The sequence below is a fragment of the Salvia miltiorrhiza genome, chromosome 3 (genome assembly GCF_028751815.1).
Source record: "Salvia miltiorrhiza cultivar Shanhuang (shh) chromosome 3, IMPLAD_Smil_shh, whole genome shotgun sequence".
Taxonomy (NCBI): domain Eukaryota; kingdom Viridiplantae; phylum Streptophyta; class Magnoliopsida; order Lamiales; family Lamiaceae; genus Salvia; species Salvia miltiorrhiza.
In genome coordinates, this window is record NC_080389.1 from 14855704 (window position 1) to 14880578 (window position 24875).

Here is a 24875-nt window from a genome sequence, read left to right on the forward strand (position 1 = left end):
TTTTCATAGATAATATAGTTCAAAACATTTACTAAAATTTTTTTTGGGGGCATTCAATACATTTTAGATATTTTTTTACTAAAATACAAATATAATAATAATAATAACAACATTTTCATAGATAATATAGTTCAAAACATTTACTAAAATTTTTTTTGGGGGCATTCAATACATTTTAGACATTTTTTACTAAAATACAAATATAATAATAATAATAATAATAACAACATTTTCATAGATAATATAGTTCGATGCAGTAGGGGTTTCAGGGCATCTTCTCATGATTTCTCACAATTGAATGGAGATAGCCTTGGTGAGCTCCGATCTGCTTGATCTCGGATAAATTTTTTGGGTGAGCTCCGATCTGCCCGGTCCTCGCCCGATCTGCTGCTGTCCTCGTGAGCTCCGATCTGCTGCTGTCCTCGCGAGCTCCGCTCCGTCCTTGGTGCGTCGTTTTACACCAAAAATATCCGGCAGTCAGCCGGTATGCCCACACTGCGCAGATAGCAGTAAGCAAGATCGTCTCCCAAGGGACTGGCGAGAATTTATCTAATTAAAGCCTGCAAGTAACCCACGAAATTTTGGGAAGAAAATATAGAAAATACTAAACTTAAAATTAAATAAATAAAACCCAAATAAACCAATTTTTCCAATAGCTAAAAGATGAATAAAAATTCCAACAATTAATAAAAGAATTCCAGCAATCAATTAAGTCCACCCTAGCTCAATTATTCCGATCATGGATGCAAAAATAACTTTAAATCATGCAAACAAACCAGTTATAATCACCGAAGACGCTTCTGACGTGATCTTATTTCTCCTTAATTATTCGGTAACCAGGAAGACGCTTCACTAATTACTACTCTAATCGACTGACAACCGTAAGAGACGCTCTATAAGTTTAATGAGCCGACAGCATTAATATCTAGAGAAACCCGATTCAAAACCAATAAACTCTGACGCAGGATTATTGAATTAAGACTGCTTTTCCTTTGACCCTGATGTGTCAATTTACCACTAATCAAACCTAAACCACAATTACGGATGGCCGGTTCAATTGGCTATATAATTAATTCTAACCCAATAAATATTTGCAACTATCTAATGGATTAAAACAATTAATATCATTAAACATGAAGAATCGCAGATGCAAGCATAAAATAAAGTATAAGAACAATTAGATCTCACAGAATAATTTCGCTAGTGCTTCCCTAATCAATGCCGGAATAAACGAATTTAGCTAGAAAACATAATTAAATAACAAAAGAAATAAATAAATAAATTGCAAGAAAAAGATGAAAGAAATAAAACTTGAATTGCTCCAAAACTTGCGTCCAGAATTCTGCTCTCCAAAGTTGCAGAAGCTATGTGATATATTGTATTGTGATTAAAGTGTGCTGAATACCATTATATATACTATCTAATAATCAAAACCTTAGTCTAATAAGGCAACTAAAACAAGTCTAATTAGGCAACTAGGCAACTAGTCTAATGACGTAAAAGCTAATAGGGAAAAGTGGTGCAAAGGTCCAAATTTGGAACTATTCCCAATCCCAAAACAATTTAAATATGATCAGTTAATAATAATCAAAGATCCAGCCCATTAATCCTTGTCCGCACAGCCTTCATTCTCTACCACTTCAAGCTTTCAAAATTCTTCTCAAAATCATGTCTTTTCTTCAAAACCTATTAAATACCATCAAAATTCACATAAGACCATAATCCATATCCAAAAGATTATATTTAACACGAATTAAGCATTGAAAACATTCTAAAATCCCCCAAATAAATGCGTATAAATACGCCCAATCAAATCCCCCCACACTTAAACAAAGCTCGCCCTCGAGCACCAAAAAGAACAAAACGACAGGGAAGGATCAAAAGAAGACTCAAAACAGCAAAAACAAAGCTTTGGCAACAATATGATAGATTATACTCAAAATCTTGATCAAGATACAATCATCCACAAACCACTAACCATGCTCTTGCTCAGAAAATTATGCCATGTTCTTCATTCAAGTCAAAATTGTGCAAATTCAATCCTGCCTCACCAAGTTCACTCAATTTCTCTCAAAAGACAAATATGGACAGAATATATTCACACAATTCACAACTTTATGCCTTCAAACACAGTTTGCCCTTATGTCACTATCTCCACCAAAATATGGAACCAATGCACAAATCAAAAGGTCTTGCATTTTGGTTGTAATGGGGCTTGGGTGCGTATAGGTGGGATAAACAAGGAAAAAGGATCAAAAAGGCTCAATATATGACTGAAAACATGCAACACACTGGATCTTCCATCAATAAAACTCTAGAGTAGCTCCTTAACATATCCACAATCCTCAAAAAGTATGCATCAACTCTAACATATACATATAGGACATAAACATGAATGAATGTATACACAATAAACCCTTTCTTTTCTTTGAAATTTTTCTTTCTTTTTTTCTTTTTCTCTTTTTTTTTTTTATATTTTTTTTTTCTTTAACCATTATTTTTTTTTTCAACAACATATATTCTCAATAAATCAATGAATCATCAACAACACATTAACATGATAGGAGTACTCATCTCGTCATAACCTAGTGCATTCACATGTTTTCAAAGGACAAAAGCAGGTTGAAATAGGCTTAGGCTCAAAATATGTGAGGTTTTAATCAAACAAAAGAGGAGCAAATTAGGCACAAACGGGCTCACTAAGGGAATAGTGAAGGTTCAGATCATATGTTCAGGCCAAAATAATGGTTATTCCTAAATGCCTTAATCATTTTCATGCATTAAATTCTCAAACTCAGTCTTGACTATGGCAACAGGGCAAACCAGAAATTCAGCATAGAAGTTCGAATCAATCACTCATCAAAGAAACAATTGGAGCTAGTCATGTGTGCTCATTAAGGCTCAATCCTCACAATTTAGTAGGCTTCAAGTATTTTGATCAAATTTTGCACGTTTTTCTCATACAAGAACACCTACGAACATATGCACAATTCCATCACAAGAGCAACAACCTATCATACCAAATCCAATATCCTAATTTCAACTCTTCACATCATCCATCATAACATTGCCAAAGGACTCGAAACTGACTCGAAGACCAAACCAACAGACCAACAGAGCAAAAAGGCAAACAAAACAAAGACACCCCCCCACACTTGGACAACACAATGTCCTCATTGTGTGAGAGTATGACAGACCAAAACAGAAACAACAGCAGACAACTAAAAGAAAACGAAAGCTTCAACAACGAAAAGCAAAAAGAAATGAACTTCCCTGAACTGGAATCATGTAGGTGGATGAGGGGGATTTAGCTTCCGGCGATGAGGAATGGGCCACCGGAAAGGGTAGAGGCGCCGGCAGAGGACTCGTACTCGGTGTACGCAGAGGTGGGCGGGCGTTCGGAACTGCAGCAGCGGCGGAATGGAGGGGGAAACGTGGGGAGAGTTGGGGAGGAATTTTGACTAATGTCAAAATAAAATCCTAGTTCCAGATTTTGCACATTGGTCCCCCAACTCTTAAGTAACTTCAATGCGGCCCCCAAACCTGCGAAAATGATCAAAACACACCCAAAGCTTTTTTTTTTTTTTTATAATTTTTTTTTTTTAATTTTTTTTTTTTTTTTTTTAATAATTTTTTTTTTTTTTAAAGAGAGAAAAAACGAAAATAAACAAAACAAGGGCAAGAAAAATCGGGTTGCCTCCCGATGAGCGCCTTTATTTAACGTCCTTGGCTGGACAGAAAAGAAGTTCAAAATCCTTAGACAATGATTGGAGACGTCAGGCTGAGCGCATTGAACGACTCCATCTCGACTCCAGCATAGTATGGCTTGAGTAATTGTCCATTAACCTTAAAACACTTTCGTGTTTCGAGGCTTTGGATTTCCACAGCTCCATGAGGACTCACACTAACAACTTCAAATGGGCCCAACCAACGAGATTTCAATTTTCCTGGCATAATCCTTAAGCGTGTGTTAAACAAGAGAACCTTCTGCCCAATTTCAAAGGATTTCCTTCGAATGTATTTGTCATGTAGAAATTTGGTTCGTTCCTTGTAACGACTTGCATGATCATACGCCTCCAATCGAATCTCCTCTAATTCTTGCAGTTGAAATTTCCGCTCTTTGCCAACAACTTTCTCATCTAAACAGAATTCCTTCACGGCCCAAAAAGCTTTATGCTCCATCTCAACAGGTAAATGACATTGCTTCCCAAAAATCAGCCTGTACGGAGACATACCAATCGGTGACTTGAATGCAGTGCGGTATGCCCATACCGCATCGTCCAGTCTCAAACTCCAATCCTTTCGTCTCGGGTTGACTGTTTTCTCAAGGATGCTCTTGATTTCTCGGTTAGAAACTTCAGCCTGACCGTTGGATTGGGGATGATATGCCGTGGCAACTCGATGGTGGACTCCATATTTCTTAAAAAGTGCTTCCAAAGTGCGGTTGCAAAAATGGGTTCCTTGATCGCTAATGATGGCACGGGGCACTCCAAATCTGTTAAAAATATTAGCTTTAAGGAACCCTGCAACAACTTTAGAGTCATTAGTGCGGGTGGCCTTCACTTCCACCCACTTCGAAACATAATCAACAGCCAAAAGAATGTAAGAATTTCCAAAAGAACTAGGAAACGGCCCCATAAAATCCATTCCCCAAACGTCAAAGATTTCACAAACCAAAATAGGGACTTGAGGCATTTCATTGCGAGAAGAGATATTACCTGTTCTTTGGCACTTGTCACAATTTTTGCAGAAATTGTAAGAATCCTTAAAAATACTTTCCCAATAAAAACCACAATCAAGAATCTTACGTGCCGTTCTTTTGGGACCAAAGTGACCTCCACAAGCATGAGCATGGCAAAAATTCAAAATGGAATGAACCTCCTCATCAGGGATGCAACGTCGTATCACTTGATCCGCACAAGTCTTCCACAAATAAGGATCATCCCATATGAAGTATTTTGCTTGGCTCCTCAACTTATTCTTACGGGCTGTCTCCATTCCCTTAGGAAAAATTCCAGCAGTTAGAAAATTAACCAAATCAGCATACCAAGGAGTGTTATCGTCGATGTGTAGCAGCTGTTCGTCTGGAAAATCGTCTGGTATGGGCATACCGTCCGACACAGTCTGCAATCTGCTCAAATGGTCAGCTACCAAGTTCTCGGCTCCCTTTTTATCTTTAATCTCCAAGTCAAATTCCTGCAAAAGAAGAATCCAACGGATCAAGCGAGGCTTAGATTCTTTTTTAGAGAGCAAATACTTAAGAGCTGCATGGTCAGAATAAACAACAACTTTAGAGCCAATCAAATAAGATCTAAATTTTTCACAAGCAAAAACGATGGCTAAAAGCTCCTTCTCCGTGGTTGTGTAATTGCATTGAGCCGGGTTGAGAGTTTTGGAAGCATAGTAAATCACATGGCTCTCTTTCCCAACTTTCTGCCCTAGCACTGCTCCAACGGCAAAGTCACTTGCATCGCACATGATTTCAAAAGGCTCTCCCCAAATTGGTGCCTGAATGATGGGGGCAGAAGTGAGTCTACTCTTCAACAAATCAAAGGCCTCCTTGCACTTGTCATCGATCACAAAAGACACATCTTGATGAAGCAACCTAGTGAGAGGTTGAGCAGTCTTTGCGAAGTCTTTAATGAAGCGCCTATAAAAACCTGCATGGCCTAAGAAAGCACGAATCTCTTTCACATTAGAAGGATAAGGTAACTTAACAATCAAATCAATTTTCGCCTTATCAACTTCTACTCCTCTTGCAGAAATCACATGCCCAAGAACAATCCCCTCTCTCACCATAAAATGACATTTTTCAAAGTTCAACACCAAATTAGTGTCGACACATCTCTGCAAAACTTGCTCAAGATTAGTCAAGCAATGGTCAAAAGAGTCTCCATGCACAGTAAAATCATCCATGAAAATTTCTATGCAACTCTCAATCATGTCAGAAAATAGACTCATCATACAACGCTGAAAAGTACCAGGAGCATTACATAATCCAAACGGCATACGACGCCATGCAAAAGTGCCAAAAGGACAAGTAAAAGTGGTTTTCTCTTGATCTTCCTGAGCTACAAAAATTTGAAAATATCCAGAGTAGCCATCAAGAAAACAAAAGAATTCCTTACCAGCCAATCGCTCAAGCATCTCATCAATGAAAGGTAATGGAAAATGATCTTTCCTAGTAGCATTATTCAACTTCCTAAAATCAATGCACATACGCCAACCAGTTTGCAACCTCATGGGAATCAACTCATTCTTCTCATTCTTAACCAATTGAAAACCAGACTTCTTAGGAACCACATGAACAGGACTGACCCATGTACTATCAGAAATCGGATAAATAATCCCCAAATCAAGCAATTTAAGAATTTCTTTAAGCACAACTTCTTTCATGACAGGGTTCAATTTTCTTTGAGGATCCCTAGACGGCTTACTATTAGGCTCAAGTAAGATTCTATGCATGCAAGTAGAGGGACTAATACCTTTGATATCGGCTATAGTCCATCCAATGGCAGATTTATGCATCTTAAGAAGACTTACCAACCTTACCTCTTGTTCTGCACTGAGTTCATTGTTGATGATTACTGGCAGCGTGTCATCCTCTCCTAAAAACACATATTTCAGATGCTGGGGCAGTACCTTCAAGTCCAGCTTCGGTGGCTTCACAACAGAGGGCAAAATCGGTTCTGTGCTGGTCGGTATGGGCATCCTGCTCGACAGGTGCCGAACTGGAATTTCCTCCGTTGAGTACAGCTGCATGATAATCTCTCTAATGGCTTCATTCTCCTCAGTTTTGGAGTTCTCTTCAGTTAGGGAACTGAAAATAACATGCTCAAGCTCATCCTCCCTGAAATTCTCAACAAATTCCTCAACCAAATGGTCAATAACATCAATCATGAACACAGATTCAGGATCCTCAACATGCTTCATAGCCTCAAAAATATTAAATGTGACAACATCTCCATCAAATTCAAAGCTAAGCATTCCACTATCCACATCAATTTTTGCCTTAGCAGTTTTCATGAATGGTCTCCCTAAAAGAATCAAGGATTGCTTAGCAGAATCATCCATATCAACAATATAAAAATCCACAGGAAAAATCAAATCATTGACCTTGACAAGGACATCCTCAACAACACCTTCGGGATATGCAGTAGACCTATCAGCTAACTGAATGATAACACGAGTGTCTTTCAAAGGTCCTAATTGCAAATCCTTATACATAGAATAAGGCATGACATTTATGGATGCTCCTAAATCTAGCATGGCTCTCTCAACAGTCTTATTACCTATAATGCATGGAATAGTGAACATACCAGGATCTCGACACTTTTGGGGCAATTTTCTTTGCAGAACAGCAGAAACATTCTCACTCACTCGAATTCTCGCATCATTCCCAAACTTCATTTTCTTAGAGCATAACTCTTTTAAAAACTTTGCGTACCTGGGAACTTGCTTAATTGCATCAAGCAAGGGCAAGTTTATTTCTACCTTCTTGAATATTTCCAGAATATCCTTCTCTTCTTCAATTCTCTTGTTCTGAGCCAACCTAGAAGGAAAAGGTGGTGCAATCAGTGATTGAGGAATTGAAACCTTAGGTTTTCCACTTACCTTAGAAGAGCTAGGCTCGGTGGATTCTGGTGACTTCTCACTAATTGCATCGTCCTTGGCTTCATCGGGCTTTTCTTCTTTGTCCTGCTGCTTAAGTTGTGGCTCAACTAGAATTCTCCCACTTCTTGTAGTTACAGCACTTGCATTTTCCTTGGGATTCATCTCCGTGACAGAAGGAAGTCGACCTTGATTCGCCTGCAGCTTGTTCACCTGAGTGGCTAACTGCGTGATTTGTGTGCCCATATTACTCAACGCTGCCTGAGTTTCATGCTGGAATGCCTGCTGACTTTGCACCAAATTCTTCACAATTTCACTGCTCTGGGCGAGGCTCTTCATGATATCGTTCATATTGGGTGCAGAACTCGGTGCAGGACGTGCGGTATGGGCATACTGTCCAGCCTGCGGCGGATTTGGCGCGTACATCCCTGGTTCCTGCTGTCTCCACCTAAAATTTGGGTGGTTTCTCCACCCTGGATTGTAGGTGTTGGAAAAAGGGTCGTTTCGCCTTTGCCTTTGTGCGTTCATCTCTTGCTCATCAGCGGATCCCATGCACGCTTGCTCAGTATTATTATCCTGCAGAGATGGACATGCATCAGTATGATGATTATTTTCAAAGCAAATTCCACATTGAACGTGTTGAGTTTTAGAGACAGCAAGTCCTCTAACTAAAGAGGTGAGAGCATCAATTCTCTCGTTCATGTTGGAATCTTCTACTTTCTGCACTGGCCTATAACGATCATCATCCTCATCCTCATATTGTTGGCCATTTGAAACCATGTCAACGATGAGTTGCTTTGCTTCGTCCAAAGTTTTATTGGTCAAGCTTCCACCACAAGCAGCGTCAACAATTTTCCTATCAAAAGAAGACATACCACGATAAAAATAGTTAGTAAGCAATTGGTAGTCAGAAAATCCATGATCAGGACACTTGCGACACAGCTGTTGGAATCTCTCCCAATAATCGGCTAGACTCTCCGCCTTCTTCTGTTTAATGCTGCTAATGGCCATTCTCAAATTTGCAGCTCTGGACTCAGGAAAGAATTTTCGCAAGAATTGTTCTTCTAAATCTCCCCAAGTTCTAATCGAACCAGGAGGAAGATCAAAAAGCCAATCTCTCGCTCTACCCTGCAAAGTATGAGAGAAAGTCAAGAGCCTCAAATTATTTTCAGTAAAACCATGAGGGCGTAGAGTTGAGCAAACTAGATCAAATTCAGCCAGATGCTTGTGTGCACTCTCTCCAGGTAAATCACCGAACTTGGGTAGCACTTGAATGAAACCAGGCCGTATTTCAGCGTTGCCATTAATGGCAGGAAGGACAATGCACAAAGGGCGATTGTTTCTATGACGGCCTAACTCTCTGATCAGTTGAGGTCTTTCCTGTCGAGGATCCACGATCTCTCTATCGTCCTCATCACGGTCATCCATTGGAACTTCTATTTTTGGTTGTTCCTCAAGACTTGATGGGGCAGAATTTGATCTCTTTTTCCACTCCTTAGCTTGCTTCTTTAACTTTCGTGCGGTTTTCTCGATTTCTGGATCAAAAACTAATATGCCTGTACGAGAAGAACGGGGCATAAACTAAAAATAAAATAACTAAAAATAAAAGACAGACTGAAATCAGTAAAATCCTGCTTAAAACCAAATCCCCGGCAACGGCGCCAAAATTTGGTGCGTCGTTTTACACCAAAAATATCCGGCAGTCAGCCGGTATGCCCACACTGCGCAGATAGCAGTAAGCAAGATCGTCTCCCAAGGGACTGGCGAGAATTTATCTAATTAAAGCCTGCAAGTAACCCACGAAATTTTGGGAAGAAAATATAGAAAATACTAAACTTAAAATTAAATAAATAAAACCCAAATAAACCAATTTTTCCAATAGCTAAAAGATGAATAAAAATTCCAACAATTAATAAAAGAATTCCAGCAATCAATTAAGTCCACCCTAGCTCAATTATTCCGATCATGGATGCAAAAATAACTTTAAATCATGCAAACAAACCAGTTATAATCACCGAAGACGCTTCTGACGTGATCTTATTTCTCCTTAATTATTCGGTAACCAGGAAGACGCTTCACTAATTACTACTCTAATCGACTGACAACCGTAAGAGACGCTCTATAAGTTTAATGAGCCGACAGCATTAATATCTAGAGAAACCCGATTCAAAACCAATAAATTCTGACGCAGGATTATTGAATTAAGACTGCTTTTCCTTTGACCCTGATGTGTCAATTTACCACTAATCAAACCTAAACCACAATTACGGATGGCCGGTTCAATTGGCTATATAATTAATTCTAACCCAATAAATATTTGCAACTATCTAATGGATTAAAACAATTAATATCATTAAACATGAAGAATCGCAGATGCAAGCATAAAATAAAGTATAAGAACAATTAGATCTCACAGAATAATTTCGCTAGTGCTTCCCTAATCAATGCCGGAATAAACGAATTTAGCTAGAAAACATAATTAAATAACAAAAGAAATAAATAAATAAATTGCAAGAAAAAGATGAAAGAAATAAAACTTGAATTGCTCCAAAACTTGCGTCCAGAATTCTGCTCTCCAAAGTTGCAGAAGCTATGTGATATATTGTATTGTGATTAAAGTGTGCTGAATACCATTATATATACTATCTAATAATCAAAACCTTAGTCTAATAAGGCAACTAAAACAAGTCTAATTAGGCAACTAGGCAACTAGTCTAATGACGTAAAAGCTAATAGGGAAAAGTGGTGCAAAGGTCCAAATTTGGAACTATTCCCAATCCCAAAACAATTTAAATATGATCAGTTAATAATAATCAAAGATCCAGCCCATTAATCCTTGTCCGCACAGCCTTCATTCTCTACCACTTCAAGCTTTCAAAATTCTTCTCAAAATCATGTCTTTTCTTCAAAACCTATTAAATACCATCAAAATTCACATAAGACCATAATCCATATCCAAAAGATTATATTTAACACGAATTAAGCATTGAAAACATTCTAAAATCCCTCAAATAAATGCGTATAAATACGCCCAATCAGTCCTCGTGAGCTCTCTCTCCGATCTGCTCCGATCTGCTCCGTCATCGCGAGCTCTAGCTCCGATCTGCTCCGTCCTCGCGAGCTCTCTCTCGCCCGATCTGCTCCGGCACTGTCTTGCTCGCGAGCTCTCTCTCGCCCGAACGGCGCACAGACAGCGGCGGACGAGCGGCGTGATTTGCGGGCGGCGAAGCGGCGCAGCGGCTGGTCGCTGACTGGAGTCTGGACTGTCTGGGTGCGGAGGGCAGCGACGTCGCGGAGCAGGGCGGCGCTGGACGGCGACTCAGCCTCCCGTCTGCTGCTGTTGTCTCCATCTCCATAGCTGCACGCAGCCGAATCGCCGGCATAGCAGTTAAATGATGCCACCGTTCGCTGCTGCTGTGCTCAGTCCCATCAGCCCCGCCGCCGCTTGACAGCAGCGACGCCATCGACGTCGCGCGGCCTACTCCACAGCGAGCTGCTTCGGCAAGGCAGAGGGCGTCGCTAAACGCACGTTGCTCTCTCGACGTCGGCGCTGCAATCTCCGCTGCCGATCTGAACTATTTGTGAGAAATGGCATCGCTCCAGCCTCCCCTCCCAAATTACCCCATTGTGTCTAATAACTTTGCTCCTGTCAGTCGATCTTCATCGCCACTACACAGTTCTACTAGGGTTTTCACCACTGCTGATCAGACGACAATGAACTCCTCCACAGTAATGACGGCGCTTCTCTTCCCCGAGTCTGGGATCACGATGCCTCCGAGCATCACTGTCACAGATCGTTCGGCGGAGGCTGCTAGAGTTACTGCTGATGTTTCGTTCCCGGAAATCGCTGCGGTGATGACTTCCCATACTGTCGGCGTCTCTTCTCAGGCCGATGGTCCTAAGGGCCTGATCCCGCCTCGCTCGATCGGGACTGCCCATCCGAAAGTGGTCAGTCCGCTGTCTGCTCCGAAGGTGCCGCCGAAAGCCTCTTTTGCAGATAAACTGAAAGCTAGGGATGGCAGTCCGACAGAGCAAGTTTCCAAGCCTAGGGACGTCCCCGCTCATGACTATACAATCCTCCGACCAGAGTTGGTGGATCTCAAACGTTGCCTTGTTTTAGAGCATTCTTTCCACCAAAGACAAGTCCAGCGTTTCGCCCATGCGATTCACGGCCGGCTGATCCTCCGCAAAGGTGAGTCACCTCGGTTTGCAGCGGATCTTTGGGAGGAACTTCAGCAGCTTTGGAAACCGGCTGCTGGTTGGTCGATTCATCCGCTCGGAAAAGGTTACTTCACTTTTAATTTCACCACCGACGAGGATAGGGCAGCGGCTTTCGCTAAAACGACTTGGCGTTTACGCTCAGGTATACTCCATCTCCAGGCTTGGGTGCCGAATTTTGATCCCTACAAAGCGAATTCTACCCTGGTTCAGGTATGGATTAGAATCTTTAACTTGCCACATGAATATTGGCACCCAGAGGTTCTTTCCGGGGTCGCACGAGAAGTGGGTACGCCTATCTTGATTGATGGTCAGTCTGCACAGGCTCATGTGGGTCACTTTGCTAGAATTCTTGTTGAGTTAGATGTTTCGGCTGATATTCCTGAAGCTTTAGATATTAAGTGTGGCGATATTGATTTTACTGTCAAGTTTGGATATGAGAATTTGCCTTATTACTGCTCCGTCTGCAATGTTGTGGGACATAATTCTAACGAATGCAGAAGAAATAAAACGACCACGACCGAGGAACGTCGTCAGTCCAAGGTAGATGACCACAGGGTTCATCCTCGTCCCTACACCGGAAATCAGGAAACTCCAGCATGGGCTGGAAAGGAAATTCCTGAGGTTGGACAGAAACTGAACTCTTCTTCAGACTCTCCTACCTCATCCAATCCCTTTGCTGTGTTGGTTTCTCTAGAGTTGCAAGATGAACAGAGACTTGTTGGTGATGATAACATGGACAAGCCGCCTTCTGATGGAGACCGAGCTTCAGATGCTTGCATCCCTCAGGACAGTCAGGGTAGAAAGGATATGGAACACCCTGGGTCAGATGACGAAAACAGCCAAATTGAGGTAGTTGAGCAGGAATACGAGAGGAGTTCTGCACCTCTGATTGTTCAGCCGCTTGCTGTTGTGACTGACAACAACGCTGTGCTAACTTTGACTGGGACGACAGGACCCATTTCTCGTACACGAGGGCGTCCGAAAGGGGCTATCACCAAGAAGGGGAGAGTTTCTGATTCTTCTATCAAGCACAGGCTCCGTCGTATCATAATCAATGGCATGTCTTCGGATTTCCAAAACTCAGCACGCCGTGACGATATGCATGGCCCAGGTCTTGACACTTCTTCGCCTGTGGAGTTCCTGAATAAAGTGAAGTATGCTCAGTCTCGAGGACATATACTGCAAAACTTTGTGATCAACTCCTCTAACTCTACCGATGCAGCCCATGCTATGTCGGTTGTGGCCTCTTCAAAAATGAAGAAAAAATGGGGCGATATGTTGGCCGATGAAGAGGACGATTTAGACGAGGACGACCCTCTTAAAATGTTCTCTTAGTCTTGGTTTGTTTTTTGGTTACCCGGGGTTTCTTGCGGGTGCTTTTGCTTGCTTCCTTTGTATCTGGTCTCTCTTTTTTTCTTTTTCTTTTTAATAAAATTTCTATTTCAGCATAGATAATATAGTTCAAAACATTTACTAAATTTTTTTTTGGGGGCATTCAATACATTTAGGCATTTTTTACTAAAATACAAATATAATAATAATAATAATAATAACATTTTCATAGATAATATAGTTCAACATTTACTATTTTTTTTTTTTGGGGCATTCAATACATTTTAGACATTTTTTACTAAAATACAAATATAATAACAATAATAACAACATTTTTAGACATATTATAAAAAAAAAAAAAATTCAAAATTTGGGGGGGGGGGGCTCTAGCCCCCCTGGCTACGCCCCTGCCTTCGAGAGTGCTATCCACTGTGGATTGAGTAAGCTCGTGGCCTTGAAGTGCAGCTAGGCCTAACATCACGTCGACGTCGCCTATGCGCTCGAAGAACTCGCCTGTAAGGCGAATATACACCCATGCGTCGACATGTTTAATGGTAGAATTGGGCATCATTTGTGGGAGGGTTGGGGACCTCGTACCACTCCGCCTGCAGCTGCTCGAATATACCACGGCTGCGGATTTCTTGTTCCTAAAAAATTAATTATTAAATTGCGATTTTATAAAAGAAAGAAAAGCAAAAAAACCTAAGAACCCTTGAACGCACAAGAAAGCAGACTAAGGGCCGAGCCTCGTTAAAACCTCTCTAAGGAAAACCCAAAGGGAAAAACCTTAGAAAGGAAAAAGAGTACCCGTCTAAGACAGAAACCAGCACGAGGAAAAGAGCGGAGATGGGACCGCTTCCAGAACTCCGGCCTAACCATCGTCCTGAAGCAGACCTGGCTCATTCCCCTAACCAAAAAGATCCTCAAAACAAGACCACATAAGACAAACAAGAGCAGACCATCCCCAAGACGCGAGAAAAACCAAAAAAACCGAAAAACTAAACAGCTCAGACTCAACATAAAAATAAAACAGCAGCAAAACAAACCAAAAGGCAGCTCCACCATCATCAACGAAGGAAACGGTGGAAGCAAAGACCAAACCAAAGATCTTGCCTGAAAACTCCTGTCGCTGGCGAAAACAATGCCACGACGCAACCAACGGAATTCGACTCCATATGACCCAGTTTCTAGCGCACCAGAAAACTGAAAAAGACCATATGGAACATTCCAACAACACCAACCCCAAAGCAAACCATCAGCGCATACGAGTATGACTGTGAGTAGCCATATCAAGTTGCACATCATCCTTAATCTCCTCAATAGCATAAGGCCACCAGCCTTCGTCTCTACTATAGTTTGCCATAATATCAGCAACTTTGTTTCCCTCCCGATAAATGTGAGAAATCTGAAGAGTGAAATCAGGAAGGAGACGAAGAACCTTATTCCAAAGAGCAATGAAGCGCCAAGGCACAGCGGTAGAGCGCTCATCAAGCAGATGAACAATGTACGTAGAATCGGATTCGACCCATAAATGAAGCCAGCCCCGATCATGAGCAATAAGAATGGCTTTAATAACCGCAAGAAGCTCCGCTTCAAAGGCAAATCCAACGCCACCCTTATAATGAAAACAACCACGAACCCAATTAAAGTTATCACGGAAGACACCACCAGCCGCAATATTACCAGGAGCTCCCATTGCAGAACCATCCGTGTTAACTTTAATCCAAGGAGGCACCGGAGGCCACCAATGCACATCGATGAAATCCGGTGGAGGGGCAGCACGAGTAGCAACGCCAAGCGATCTGAGAATAGTATAATCTTTCCAAGAGTTGTTCATATGACCAAGATTAAAGTTATTCTCCATCTCTTTAAAAGCAACTTTGACAAAATGGGTGATCCGCCTTCGGTCAAAACATTTGTTATCAAAGATGCAAGAGTTCCTCTGAGTCCAAATCGCCCATAAAATAGCGATGATGCCAGCTCGCCAAAAACTGTCCAGCTGAGAACTGAACTTGTAACCCCAGGTCATAACCAAGAAGCTATGCATATCAGCAGCATTAGCAGCCTCAGATAGCTGAAACCAACTCAGGAACTCAATCCAAATCGGTCTAACACGTCCGCAAGACCATAAAACATGATCCATAGTTTCTCCCGAGGAGAAACAAAAGACACAATGATTGGGCATGATCATACCATATCTAATCAAGCGATCGTAGGTAGGAAGACGATCATGAAGAACCCGCCAGCAGACTAAAGAACGCCTAACCGGAATATAAGGCTTCCAAATCCAAGATCCCCAGCAAACACGAGGGAAACGATGGCAGTGATTAGCAAAAGCAAGAGCAGCAGTGACTGTGCCATGCAGAGAGGGCTTCCAGTAACGAGTGTCAGACCCCTCGCCAATAGGAAGCACCAAAATATCACCAACAATCTCGGGGAAAGCATTAATAAAGTCTTGGGTGAAATGCCACACCCCATCATAGAAATAATCAGCAACAGAATGTTCTAGCAAATCAAGAACATAAAGAGGAACCCTGCATTTCTCAGAAATTTTGTAACCCAGCCAGTCATCACACCAGAAATTCGTGGTCGTGCCGTCACCAATAAAGCTGTAGGAATTCTCCACCAAATCACTCACCTCATCCTTGAGACCAAGCCAAACAGACGAAGAGATCGAATCACATCTCACTTGGCTGAAAGTGTCCAAGTATCGGTCATGTAAAATAGAAAAGCCGAAACCCTTGCCACAGATAATCTTCCACGCCATCTTCATCAAAAAACACTTGTTCATTAAAGAGAAAGAACGAATACCAAGCCCCCCTCCTCCTTAATGGCACAAACACGGCTCCAGCTCACCGAACAAGAAGGCGTCTTTCTAACATCACCCGTCCAAATGAAATTGCGGCACTTATCATCCAAATCTTTCAGCAAAGATCTCGGCCATTTGTACACCATCATAGAGTGTGTGATCGAACTCTGAATCACCGACTTAACCAGACACAGACGACCCGCCATAGAAAGAAGCCGCCCACGCCATCTAGAAAACTTGGCAAGAATCCGATCATGAATCGGCCTGAAGTATGAAGCACGGACACGCCCATCAAAGATCGGAACCCCCAAATAAGTGAAGGGGGTCACACCATTCACAAAATTCAAATCTCTCAGGATTGAACGCTTCGTCACAGCATGAACTTTAGCAGAGAAATAAATATGAGACTTCTCACTGCTACAAGTTTGCCCAGAAATCCAACTATAGTAATCCAGAATTTTCTTGATCGTCTTCGCATTCCGAACAGAGGCCTTACAGAAAACCAAAATATCATCAGCATAAAGGAGGTGCGTCGGAAAAAACTGTGACCGAGTCATAGTCATAGGAGTAAGATGACCAGAAGTAACACAGTTACGAAAGAGAGCACTCAGAACATCCTCAGCAATCCCAAAGAGGATAGGAGATAGAGGGTCCCCCTGCCTCACCCCACGCGAACAACCAAAATACCCGTAAAGCTTCCCATTATAAAGAATGGAAAGCCGGGCAGAGGTAAGAATGATCCCGATCCAATCAATAAATCTCACATCAAAACCCATAACCTTAAGGACATTCATCAGAAAACCCCAACGAAGAGTATCAAAAGCTTTGCGGATGTCAATTTTGCAAGCCATATTCTGTCCTCTGCCCGTACGCTTCATACAATTAAAACCTTCAGATCCCATCAGAATGCAATCGTGAATGGAGCGGCCACTGATAAACCCAAATTGATTCTGAGAAACATAGAAATCCGCAATCCTGCTGAGCCTCGAAGCCAACACTTTCGAGATAATCTTAAACAGAAAATTGGAAAGAACAATCGGCCTAAGGTCAGAAACGGAAATGACATTCTCTTTCTTCGGAATAAGAATGAGAGTGCTGGAATTGCATCCCGACGGAAGGTAAGACTTCAGAAAAAAAGCATGAACTGCAGCCCAAATATCATGCTTAATAATCTCCCATCCAACCTGAAAAAACTTCCCAGAGAAACCATCAGGTCCAGGCGAGCTATCACTATCCATGCTAAAAACCGCAACAGTAATCTCCTCGTCCGAAGGAATAGCCGAAAGGACCGCATTATGTTCATCAGAAATAACAGGGTCAATAACAGCCTCAATCGCCTCAATACCAACATCAGAGCCACTATCCTCAGTAAAGAGAGTGGTGAAGTAATCAACAATATGCTCACCTATCCTGTCCTGGTTTGATTCTCTGGTCCCATCAATCATAAGCTGCGAAATCACCCTAGGTTTATGCTTATAGCGAAGCGTAGCATGAAAAAAGGCAGTATTCATGTCCCCATCCTTAAGCCACGAGACGCGGCTTTTTTGCTGGAGCAAGCAGCTTTTACGAGTCAGAGCAACATTAATTTTATCCTGAGCTTGAACCTCCTTTTTAAACAACTCATCCGTATAGCCCTGAAGAGAAATTCTCATCTGAATATCCATCAACTCTCTCTGAGTTTCATCCACCAAAGCATCAACGTTGCCAAAAACGTTCTTATTCCAATTTTTCAGCTTCTTCTTAAGCCGTTTAAGCTTAAACATAACCTTATAAATCGGACACAGAACCCCAGTTTCTTGGCTCCAAGAACCATCCACTAAAGCATGAAAAGTCGGATGCATCGCCCACATGTTTAAAAATCTGAAAAACCTATGTCTGGTTTGGGGCGGTAAACTGCACTGAAAAATAATCGGAGAATGATCAGAAGTTACCCTAGCCAAGTTCAAAGTATGAACTGAGTGCCACAAAGAGGAGAACAACTCAGAGTATAAAGCACGATCAAGAAAAGACTCCACATGTCGAGGCATAAAACGACGTCCTGACCACGTGAACCGAAGACCAGAAGTAGACGACTCAATAAAACCAGTGTCATCAATAAAGTCACAGAACTCTCTGCAAGAAGTCTGACTAGGCATACAGCTGCTAATCCTCTCGTGAGCTCCTTTAACAGCATTAAAATCCCCTAAAATCACCATATTGTCAGCAATAAAATCAATAAGATCAGCCCACAAGGATCTCCTTTCAACATGAGTAGAGGCACCGTGAACAATCGCCACACGGAAATCAAAAGAGTTCCAATGGCAATCCGCAATAACCGTCTGCTCTGAAGAAAACACCAATCTGAAAACCAGATCAGGGTGATGTAAAATCCAAATGTTCGAACACCTGTCATGCCGCTCATTCTGAAAAGCAGGAACTAAATTAAGAGAAGACCAAAAGCTGGAATTAGTATTTCTAAAGCTCGACTTCGGCTCAATAATACCAACAATAATCGGAGAGAAAGTACGACAATGCTCCCAAAGGAGGCGCTTAGATTCGTCCGTCAGACCCCGGACATTCCAAGCAAGCACATTCATGAAGCTAAGAATGCATGGCGGGGTTATTCCCCGCTTCAACTTCATCCGCCCAACTTTGCAAAGCAACGTTGCTCATAGATCTAGCACTGGAAGATCCGCTTCTATCCACCACATAATCTCTAGGATTATTACCTGCATCATAAGAAGCTTTCAGCTTATTCTGAATAATCTGTTCAGAATTGGGATTTGGCGCCTCCGGAGGTCTTCTTAAACGCCCTTTAATGTTGTTCTCCACCGAATGTTTACGGGTTTGCTCCAACTTGGGGGGCCTCCCTCTCGGCCTCTTAGTTTGTTCCGAAGGAGTTTGCAGCGAAGTATCAACTCGCTGAACTTTGATTTGGTTTTCAAGAGCTAATTCCTTCGTTCGCCGACTATCTGAAGTCATCTCCTGATCGTTATTCTGTTGCCGAACCGAAGAAATCTGCTGCTCAAGTTGTCGCTGAATCTCCACGCTCGGATGCTACTTCTCCAAAGCAGGACTAATCTCGATAGCATCTGTGGTAGTATTATGAGGCGTCATCTGCTGTGAAAGTTCCAACGATCGCTGCCGTTCCACCACCTGCTGTTGCCTAACCTCGGTCTTCTCTCTAGTCAAAACAGGTTGCTCAGACGTCTTTATCTGAGCATCATTCTCTTGGCGAGAACCTTCTTTCGGCATGTTCTGCAGTCCCGACTCCGGAGACGGTGATCTATGCCGTTCCAGAACAGATGGTGATCTATGCCGTTCCAGAACAGATGGGTGGCCTTCCAAATCCTGTTGATCGGCAGCTTGCCCCAAAAACCCCAGCTCCTGCTGTTCATCTTTCTCTATGGCGCAAGAAGACATCTGCTGCAGCTGAAAATTATACTCTCCTTCCTCCAAAATCGGTCTGTCATCTTGCGCACGAGGAATGAAATTGCCATCAACTTGACAATCCTCCTCGTCTGAAGAACAATTCTCAATAAATCCCTCTCTCTCCTTCACAGAAGAGTTCACAACAGCATCTAATAATCCCGGTCCCAAAATCCCTCCGTCTTTGATAACATTGTCATCGTTCGCGAGCACGGCAAACCCATTACCGGCAGCCACAAAATCCCTTCCTCTAGGCTTCCAGTGTGAGACCTTTTTTGCCCTCATGAATCCATCATCCTTCATCTTATCAGAATCACGTTCCTCCACAGCCATCGTAGAGATCATACCCTCAGCCGCCTTCTTAGCATCCTCTTGTTTCTCATCAGGCTTGTTTATTTTCCTACATTGATTCATGGTATGGCCCGTAATCTTGCAATGGGAACAGAAGAACGGAAGTTGCTCGTAGTAAAACTCAATATAATAAGAGCCATCATCGCCTTGCACATGCATAGAATCTTGTAACGGAAGCGCAAGATCTACTTCCACAAGTACGCGGGCAAAATGTCCAACATCTCCATAAGCAGAAGCTCCATCGATTTTAATTGTCGTTCCAACAATGTTTCCTATCGCCGTAATAACTTCCGGATGCCAAAATTCCACAGGAAGATAATAAATGCGATCCCAAACGTGGCAAAGCGAAGAGACTTCCTTGTACGGGTTAAAGCCTTTAGCCCACTCACGCATACGAAACGAACCATGCGACAACTCCCAAAGGTTTCGAGCTTTCGCTAATTTTTTATCCTCCATATTCTGAAATTTAAGGACGTAGAAACCCTTACACATAGGTATAAGTTTCCATTCAGACGAAGGTTTCCATAAACCTTGAAGTTCCTGTTTCAAATCCATAGTCGAACGCGGCTTGTCGCCTTTTTTGAGAAGCAACCTTCCAATCAAAGCAAACTTATATTCTTCAACACGAGTTTTGCAGAATTCCGAAGGCAACGACAACACATACCCATTACCAGCGTCATGAGCACGAAGAGCGGTAAAACGATGAGCAAGAACTTCCGGCCTCTTTGCAATTTTAGGAACTGTTATCATGGCATATGATCGTGGATTTCCATCGGTAGAATCTGTCGACTGGAGACCATCATCGCGATCCCTAGCATCAAGATTCATGTTTGCTCCTTTTGCAACGGTTTCGAGCGCAGCCTTCGAGCCATGAAGAGTCGTAACCATATTTTCAGCCCGAGGGTTTGAAGCCTTTTCACGCAAAGGAAGGGGAGGGAAATCAATAGCGGATTGCTGTAACAAAGGAGTTTGTGCGGCCCTCCCTGACGCCGGAGGGGGAACCTCGGCACCGGTGACAGCAGCCGGTGGCGGCATCAAGCGAAGAAGAACGAAGGGTTAGGGTTTCATTCGTATGACATAAATTTTAGAATCACAAATAATATCCCCGGCCTTTAAATCATCTCCTAAAAAAATTAATTAATTAATAATAATTAATTAATTATAATATTTATTGTAGGCTAAAGTTTTATATACTTACAGTAGGAAATGGGCTAGAATTTTGTTTCCCCACACGGTTTTTTTTCTTTCGCTGATCAGGAAGTTATGGCCAAAGGCCGTGCTGAACGACACGTCTTGCCACCGGATCCCAGTATAGGCTCAATATCATCTCGTATGGATATATATTATGTCCTGGTGCATGGAAGGGTGGTGGTGGTGGTGCTGCCATCTAAATACCAAAATACCCATTACTATTATTTTATTTTGTAATTTATCACTAATATAAAATTTTCAGATGCCTTCTCCGAACTGGTACCTGAACCCGGCACTGCCGGAGTTGGAGTAATTTTACTGTAGTTGCAAAAAAAGAAAGGAAAACGGGGGAGGAGTGGAGGGGCGACGGTATGAGAAGAGGTGGGGGTGGGAATGTGGAAGGGGCCGGCAGGGTGGAAATTGGAGGGAGAAAATGAAACGAAGGAAATTTGTGGGTGGGTCGTGGGGGAAGGGGCTCGGGGTGGCAAAGAGCTTCTGTGGAATAATTCAATTGTAGCAATAATTACACAAAGATTCACGCTAATTTAGCTCAAAAATTCAAAACCAGCCCACACATCATCTGCACACTATTCACAACCAAGTAGCTCAACTGCTAATTCCAAGTTACTAGTATACAGCACATATAACCTCCACATAAACAACATATATCCACAATTTGTGGGGAAATTTTTTATTTACATAAAAAATGATTAAAATTAATCTATGTTAACACTAAAAAAATGTGAGTTAATCTTAGGGCTGAGTAGAAGAAGATAATTCGTAAGGAAATAATCTTAAACATAATATTTAAAGGGAAATTATACCCCTAAAATTTTATGGAAATAACTTATAAGTTATAACTAAAATACCCTTTAATTAATTTTGGTATATGATATAAAGTCCAACCATATAAATGCATGATTCCAATTTCCAAACATAACAAATTTATTGGAAAGGAAAAGACGATAAAAGTCCATTCTCCAGATTTTTTTTTTATTTTTTATTTTTATTTTAAGAGTGTACATGTTTACATTTAAAAATCCTTCATAATCTTTATCTTTATCTTTATATATATAAAAAGCAAAGTAAATGTAATTTAATTCAATTACAAGGGTGTAATTGGAATTGGAGTGAAAAAATCAAGTTAAAAAAAAAAAACTGCCAATGACTTCCTACAATGTCAAAACCGTGCATTATCTTTTAAATTGTGTTTCTTAGTTGTTTTAAGACAATTAATTGTTTGTTTTTTTTTTTTTTTTGGTTTCAAACGGTTATACTTACTTCTCCATTTACTTTTTGTTTTCCTTCATTATATTAAACATATTTTCTTTTCTATTTATTTAATAATTTTATTATGAATATAATATACACAATGCATATTAAATAAAAGATCATAATTTTTTTTTAATTTGATATATATTATATAAAAAAATAATTTAAAATAAATAAGTTGTTACCATTTAAAGTTTAACCATATTCAAAAAATAAGTTTTTTCTAACTTTCCTTTAAATGTTTAACGTGTGTAAATATTTTTCAAATTGTTTTTAACGTATATTTCTTCTATGAATTTGATTTAGTTTCTTATCTTTTTATGAAAAATGGTGGTGGAATTTTATATCCTTTTTAATAAGTTATTAATCTTAATTACGTAATTTTATTTTAATTATAAGTGATAAATTATTGAATTAAATTAAGTATGTAAGTGACTATTATAAATGAATTATAATATATATATATATATATATACATGCATGTATGTATATTGATTTAAATAAATTTAGGTGTATATTGCATATATTATAAATTATTTTTAGCTCTTGGATATAAAGATTTACAATAAATACGTTCGGGGTTACAACCCCCTAATATTTAACAAAATCAGATTAAATATATTCAATTTTTATTGAATTAAAAGTTATAAGAGACCAAAAAAAATTACTATGTTTTAATTAATTTTTTTAAAATTAGTGTTTCTTTCTAAATATGACAATTTTTTTATTTTTAATTATGTATTATATTTTTTTTATACATATAATTATATTTGATAGGTATTAAATTAAGCTCGGACATCTTTACATGTTTATTAATTTCAAAAATATGGTCTGCAAAGACCAATATGCTTAATAGCAACTATTTTAATCCCTTAAATTATGAAAAGATCTTTGGTGAAATTATAGTTTTGGGTCCAAAATTTGAATCTCATAGGATGATTTTTTTTAATTCATTATTTTTCACACCAAATTCATAATGTTACATTGAAAATTCATACACAACTTATATTATACGATAAATTTGATTTAATTTTTTTTAGGGAATAAATTTGATTTAATTTGTATAATTATATTAACTTTGTAAAAAATAAATTTGATATCAAAATTTAATTTTATTAACTTATATTAATATTATAAAATATGTATATGCACATTTTGCGCGAGTCTAAAATCATATTCACCGCGTATAGCGCGGGAGGTACACTAGTCTTTATATATATAAAAAGCAAAGTAAATGTCAATAAATTTAATTTGAAGGGTAATTTTGGAATTGAATGAAAATTTTATAAGGCACGCACGATCAATCAAAGCAAAGGCATGAAGTTCTAACCGTTTTTTTTCCCATTCAATTTCCTTTTTAATAAGTGCTTCTTTAAATATGTACACATATTGAAAGCTTTCATTTTAAGAGTAACAGATTTTTTTCATTCAATTTCTTTTTTTAAATTTAAAACATATGCTTTCTTATCTTAATATTTTATTCTGAAAAGCACATAATATGCTTCTTACTTAAAAAATTCTAAAAATACTTAAAACAAATATGTTATGAATATTAAAAAAACATTTCTATGCTATGACGTTATTTAATGTTTTTTCTATTTTCCTTTTTATTCTATGCTTCACTTTTTAATATCAGATTGTATTTATATAACATTTTCTCATTTTCTATTTATGAACATATGTAATCTATTTATCTTTCTTTAACCTTTTTATAAAGAGTAAATGTGTTAATCTTACTATGTAATTTTAGTTTTAGCTATAAAGAGTAAATTACTAGATACAGTTCAATATAAATGAATAATATCTATACAAATATATATATATATATATATATATAGATATAATAATAATTTGTACAGTATACAATAGGATTTGTAACTTTATTTTTTGATGCTCTGATGAAATGTTAGTTGCATATGGATTCACAATTACAAGTACCTCTATAATTTTTTTATTTTATCTAATTATAACTAATTTAAAAATTAAAATATTAAATTGCCACATTGCAAAATGATGTTCGTTGAATTATCAAGATAATAATATTTGTTCCATTTTTATTGAATTGTTCAATAATTTATTTAAATAAACTAATATTGAAATAATTATAAGTTAATATGTCATTAAATTTATTTCAAATATATACCTTTTCAAAACAGTGAAGATGGTGATTAGTTATCTAATAGTTAGCTTTTCAAAGAATGTGGAAATTTAGTAAAATCTATGTATATTAAAAGAGAAGTGGATATAATTAAATTCAATTAGAAGGATATAATTGAAATTTATGAAAAAAAAATTATAAATCAAATTACTTAAAATTGCCTACTAATACAAAACCGACATTAATGTTTTCTTATTTAATTGTGTTTTTAAGGTAGTTTTCGGAAGAGTGATAGTACATTATTATATCTCTAAACAAATAAATTTTAAAAGTTTATTTTGTTCTCATCAAGGGTTGTTTGTACATCTTTTCTCTTTTTTCTTTTCCTCTCTCAATAAAATCGTATTTTAATAATATCTTTAAACAAATTCAGCAAATATAATATTAACAATATTAATATAATTGAAATAATGTTAAATGTATAATTAAATGTCTTTTCATCTTTTTATATTTATTTTTCTGAAGATTCGACGAGTTTAAACTAATCTATTAACTTTTTGTTTTCCTTATTTTGTCTTCTTA

At 39.3% G+C, this 24875-nt stretch overlaps 2 protein-coding genes across 4 annotated transcripts; both read right to left on the reverse strand.

Annotated features, from left to right (window-relative positions):
• Window positions 1-445: 445 nt before the first annotated feature.
• LOC131017780 (uncharacterized) lies at window positions 446-10646 on the reverse strand. Of its 3 annotated transcripts, none has more exons than XR_009099859.1 (2): window positions 1312-9785; window positions 446-560 (listed from the first exon to the last, which is right to left on the reverse strand). XR_009099859.1 is itself a non-coding variant. In XM_057946500.1 (2 exons), the coding sequence occupies exon 2, from the start codon at window positions 9187-9189 to the stop codon at window positions 3757-3759; it is 5433 nt and encodes a 1810-aa protein (XP_057802483.1). In that variant the 5' UTR covers window positions 9190-9397; window positions 10149-10646; the 3' UTR covers window positions 1297-3756. The 3 variants fall into 3 exon arrangements, 2 of the variants coding, with proteins under 2 accessions (XP_057802483.1, XP_057802485.1); XM_057946500.1 differs by lacking the exon at window positions 446-560 and adding an exon at window positions 10149-10646 and having other exon boundaries at window positions 1297-9397; XM_057946502.1 differs by lacking the exon at window positions 446-560 and having other exon boundaries at window positions 1297-8187; window positions 8266-9785.
• Window positions 10647-13712: 3066 nt separating this feature from the next.
• Window positions 13713-18549, reverse strand: LOC131018429 (uncharacterized). The gene is made up of 5 exons (XM_057947151.1): window positions 15976-18549; window positions 14431-15931; window positions 14211-14367; window positions 13972-14071; window positions 13713-13811 (listed from the first exon to the last, which is right to left on the reverse strand). The coding sequence occupies exons 1-5, from the start codon at window positions 18547-18549 to the stop codon at window positions 13713-13715; spliced, it is 4431 nt and encodes a 1476-aa protein (XP_057803134.1).
• Between the last annotated feature and the right edge of the window lie 6326 nt (window positions 18550-24875).

What these genes read in the sequence shown, in the direction of transcription:
- LOC131018429 (XM_057947151.1), bottom strand. Translation starts at nt 18,549, where the DNA reads ATGAATGTGCTTGCTTGGAATGTCCGGGGTCTGACGGACGAATCTAAG. An exon ending in TTAAGGAGGAGGGGGGCTTG is followed by an intron (nt 15,932 to 15,975) that starts GTATTCGTTCTT and finishes TTTTTGATGAAG; the next exon opens with ATGGCGTGGAAGATTATCTG. An exon ending in GATGGTGGAGCTGCCTTTTG is followed by an intron (nt 14,072 to 14,210) that starts GTTTGTTTTGCT and finishes CTTTTTGGTTAG; the next exon opens with GGGAATGAGCCAGGTCTGCT.
- LOC131017780 (XM_057946500.1), bottom strand. Translation starts at nt 9,189, where the DNA reads ATGCCCCGTTCTTCTCGTACAGGCATATTAGTTTTTGATCCAGAAATC.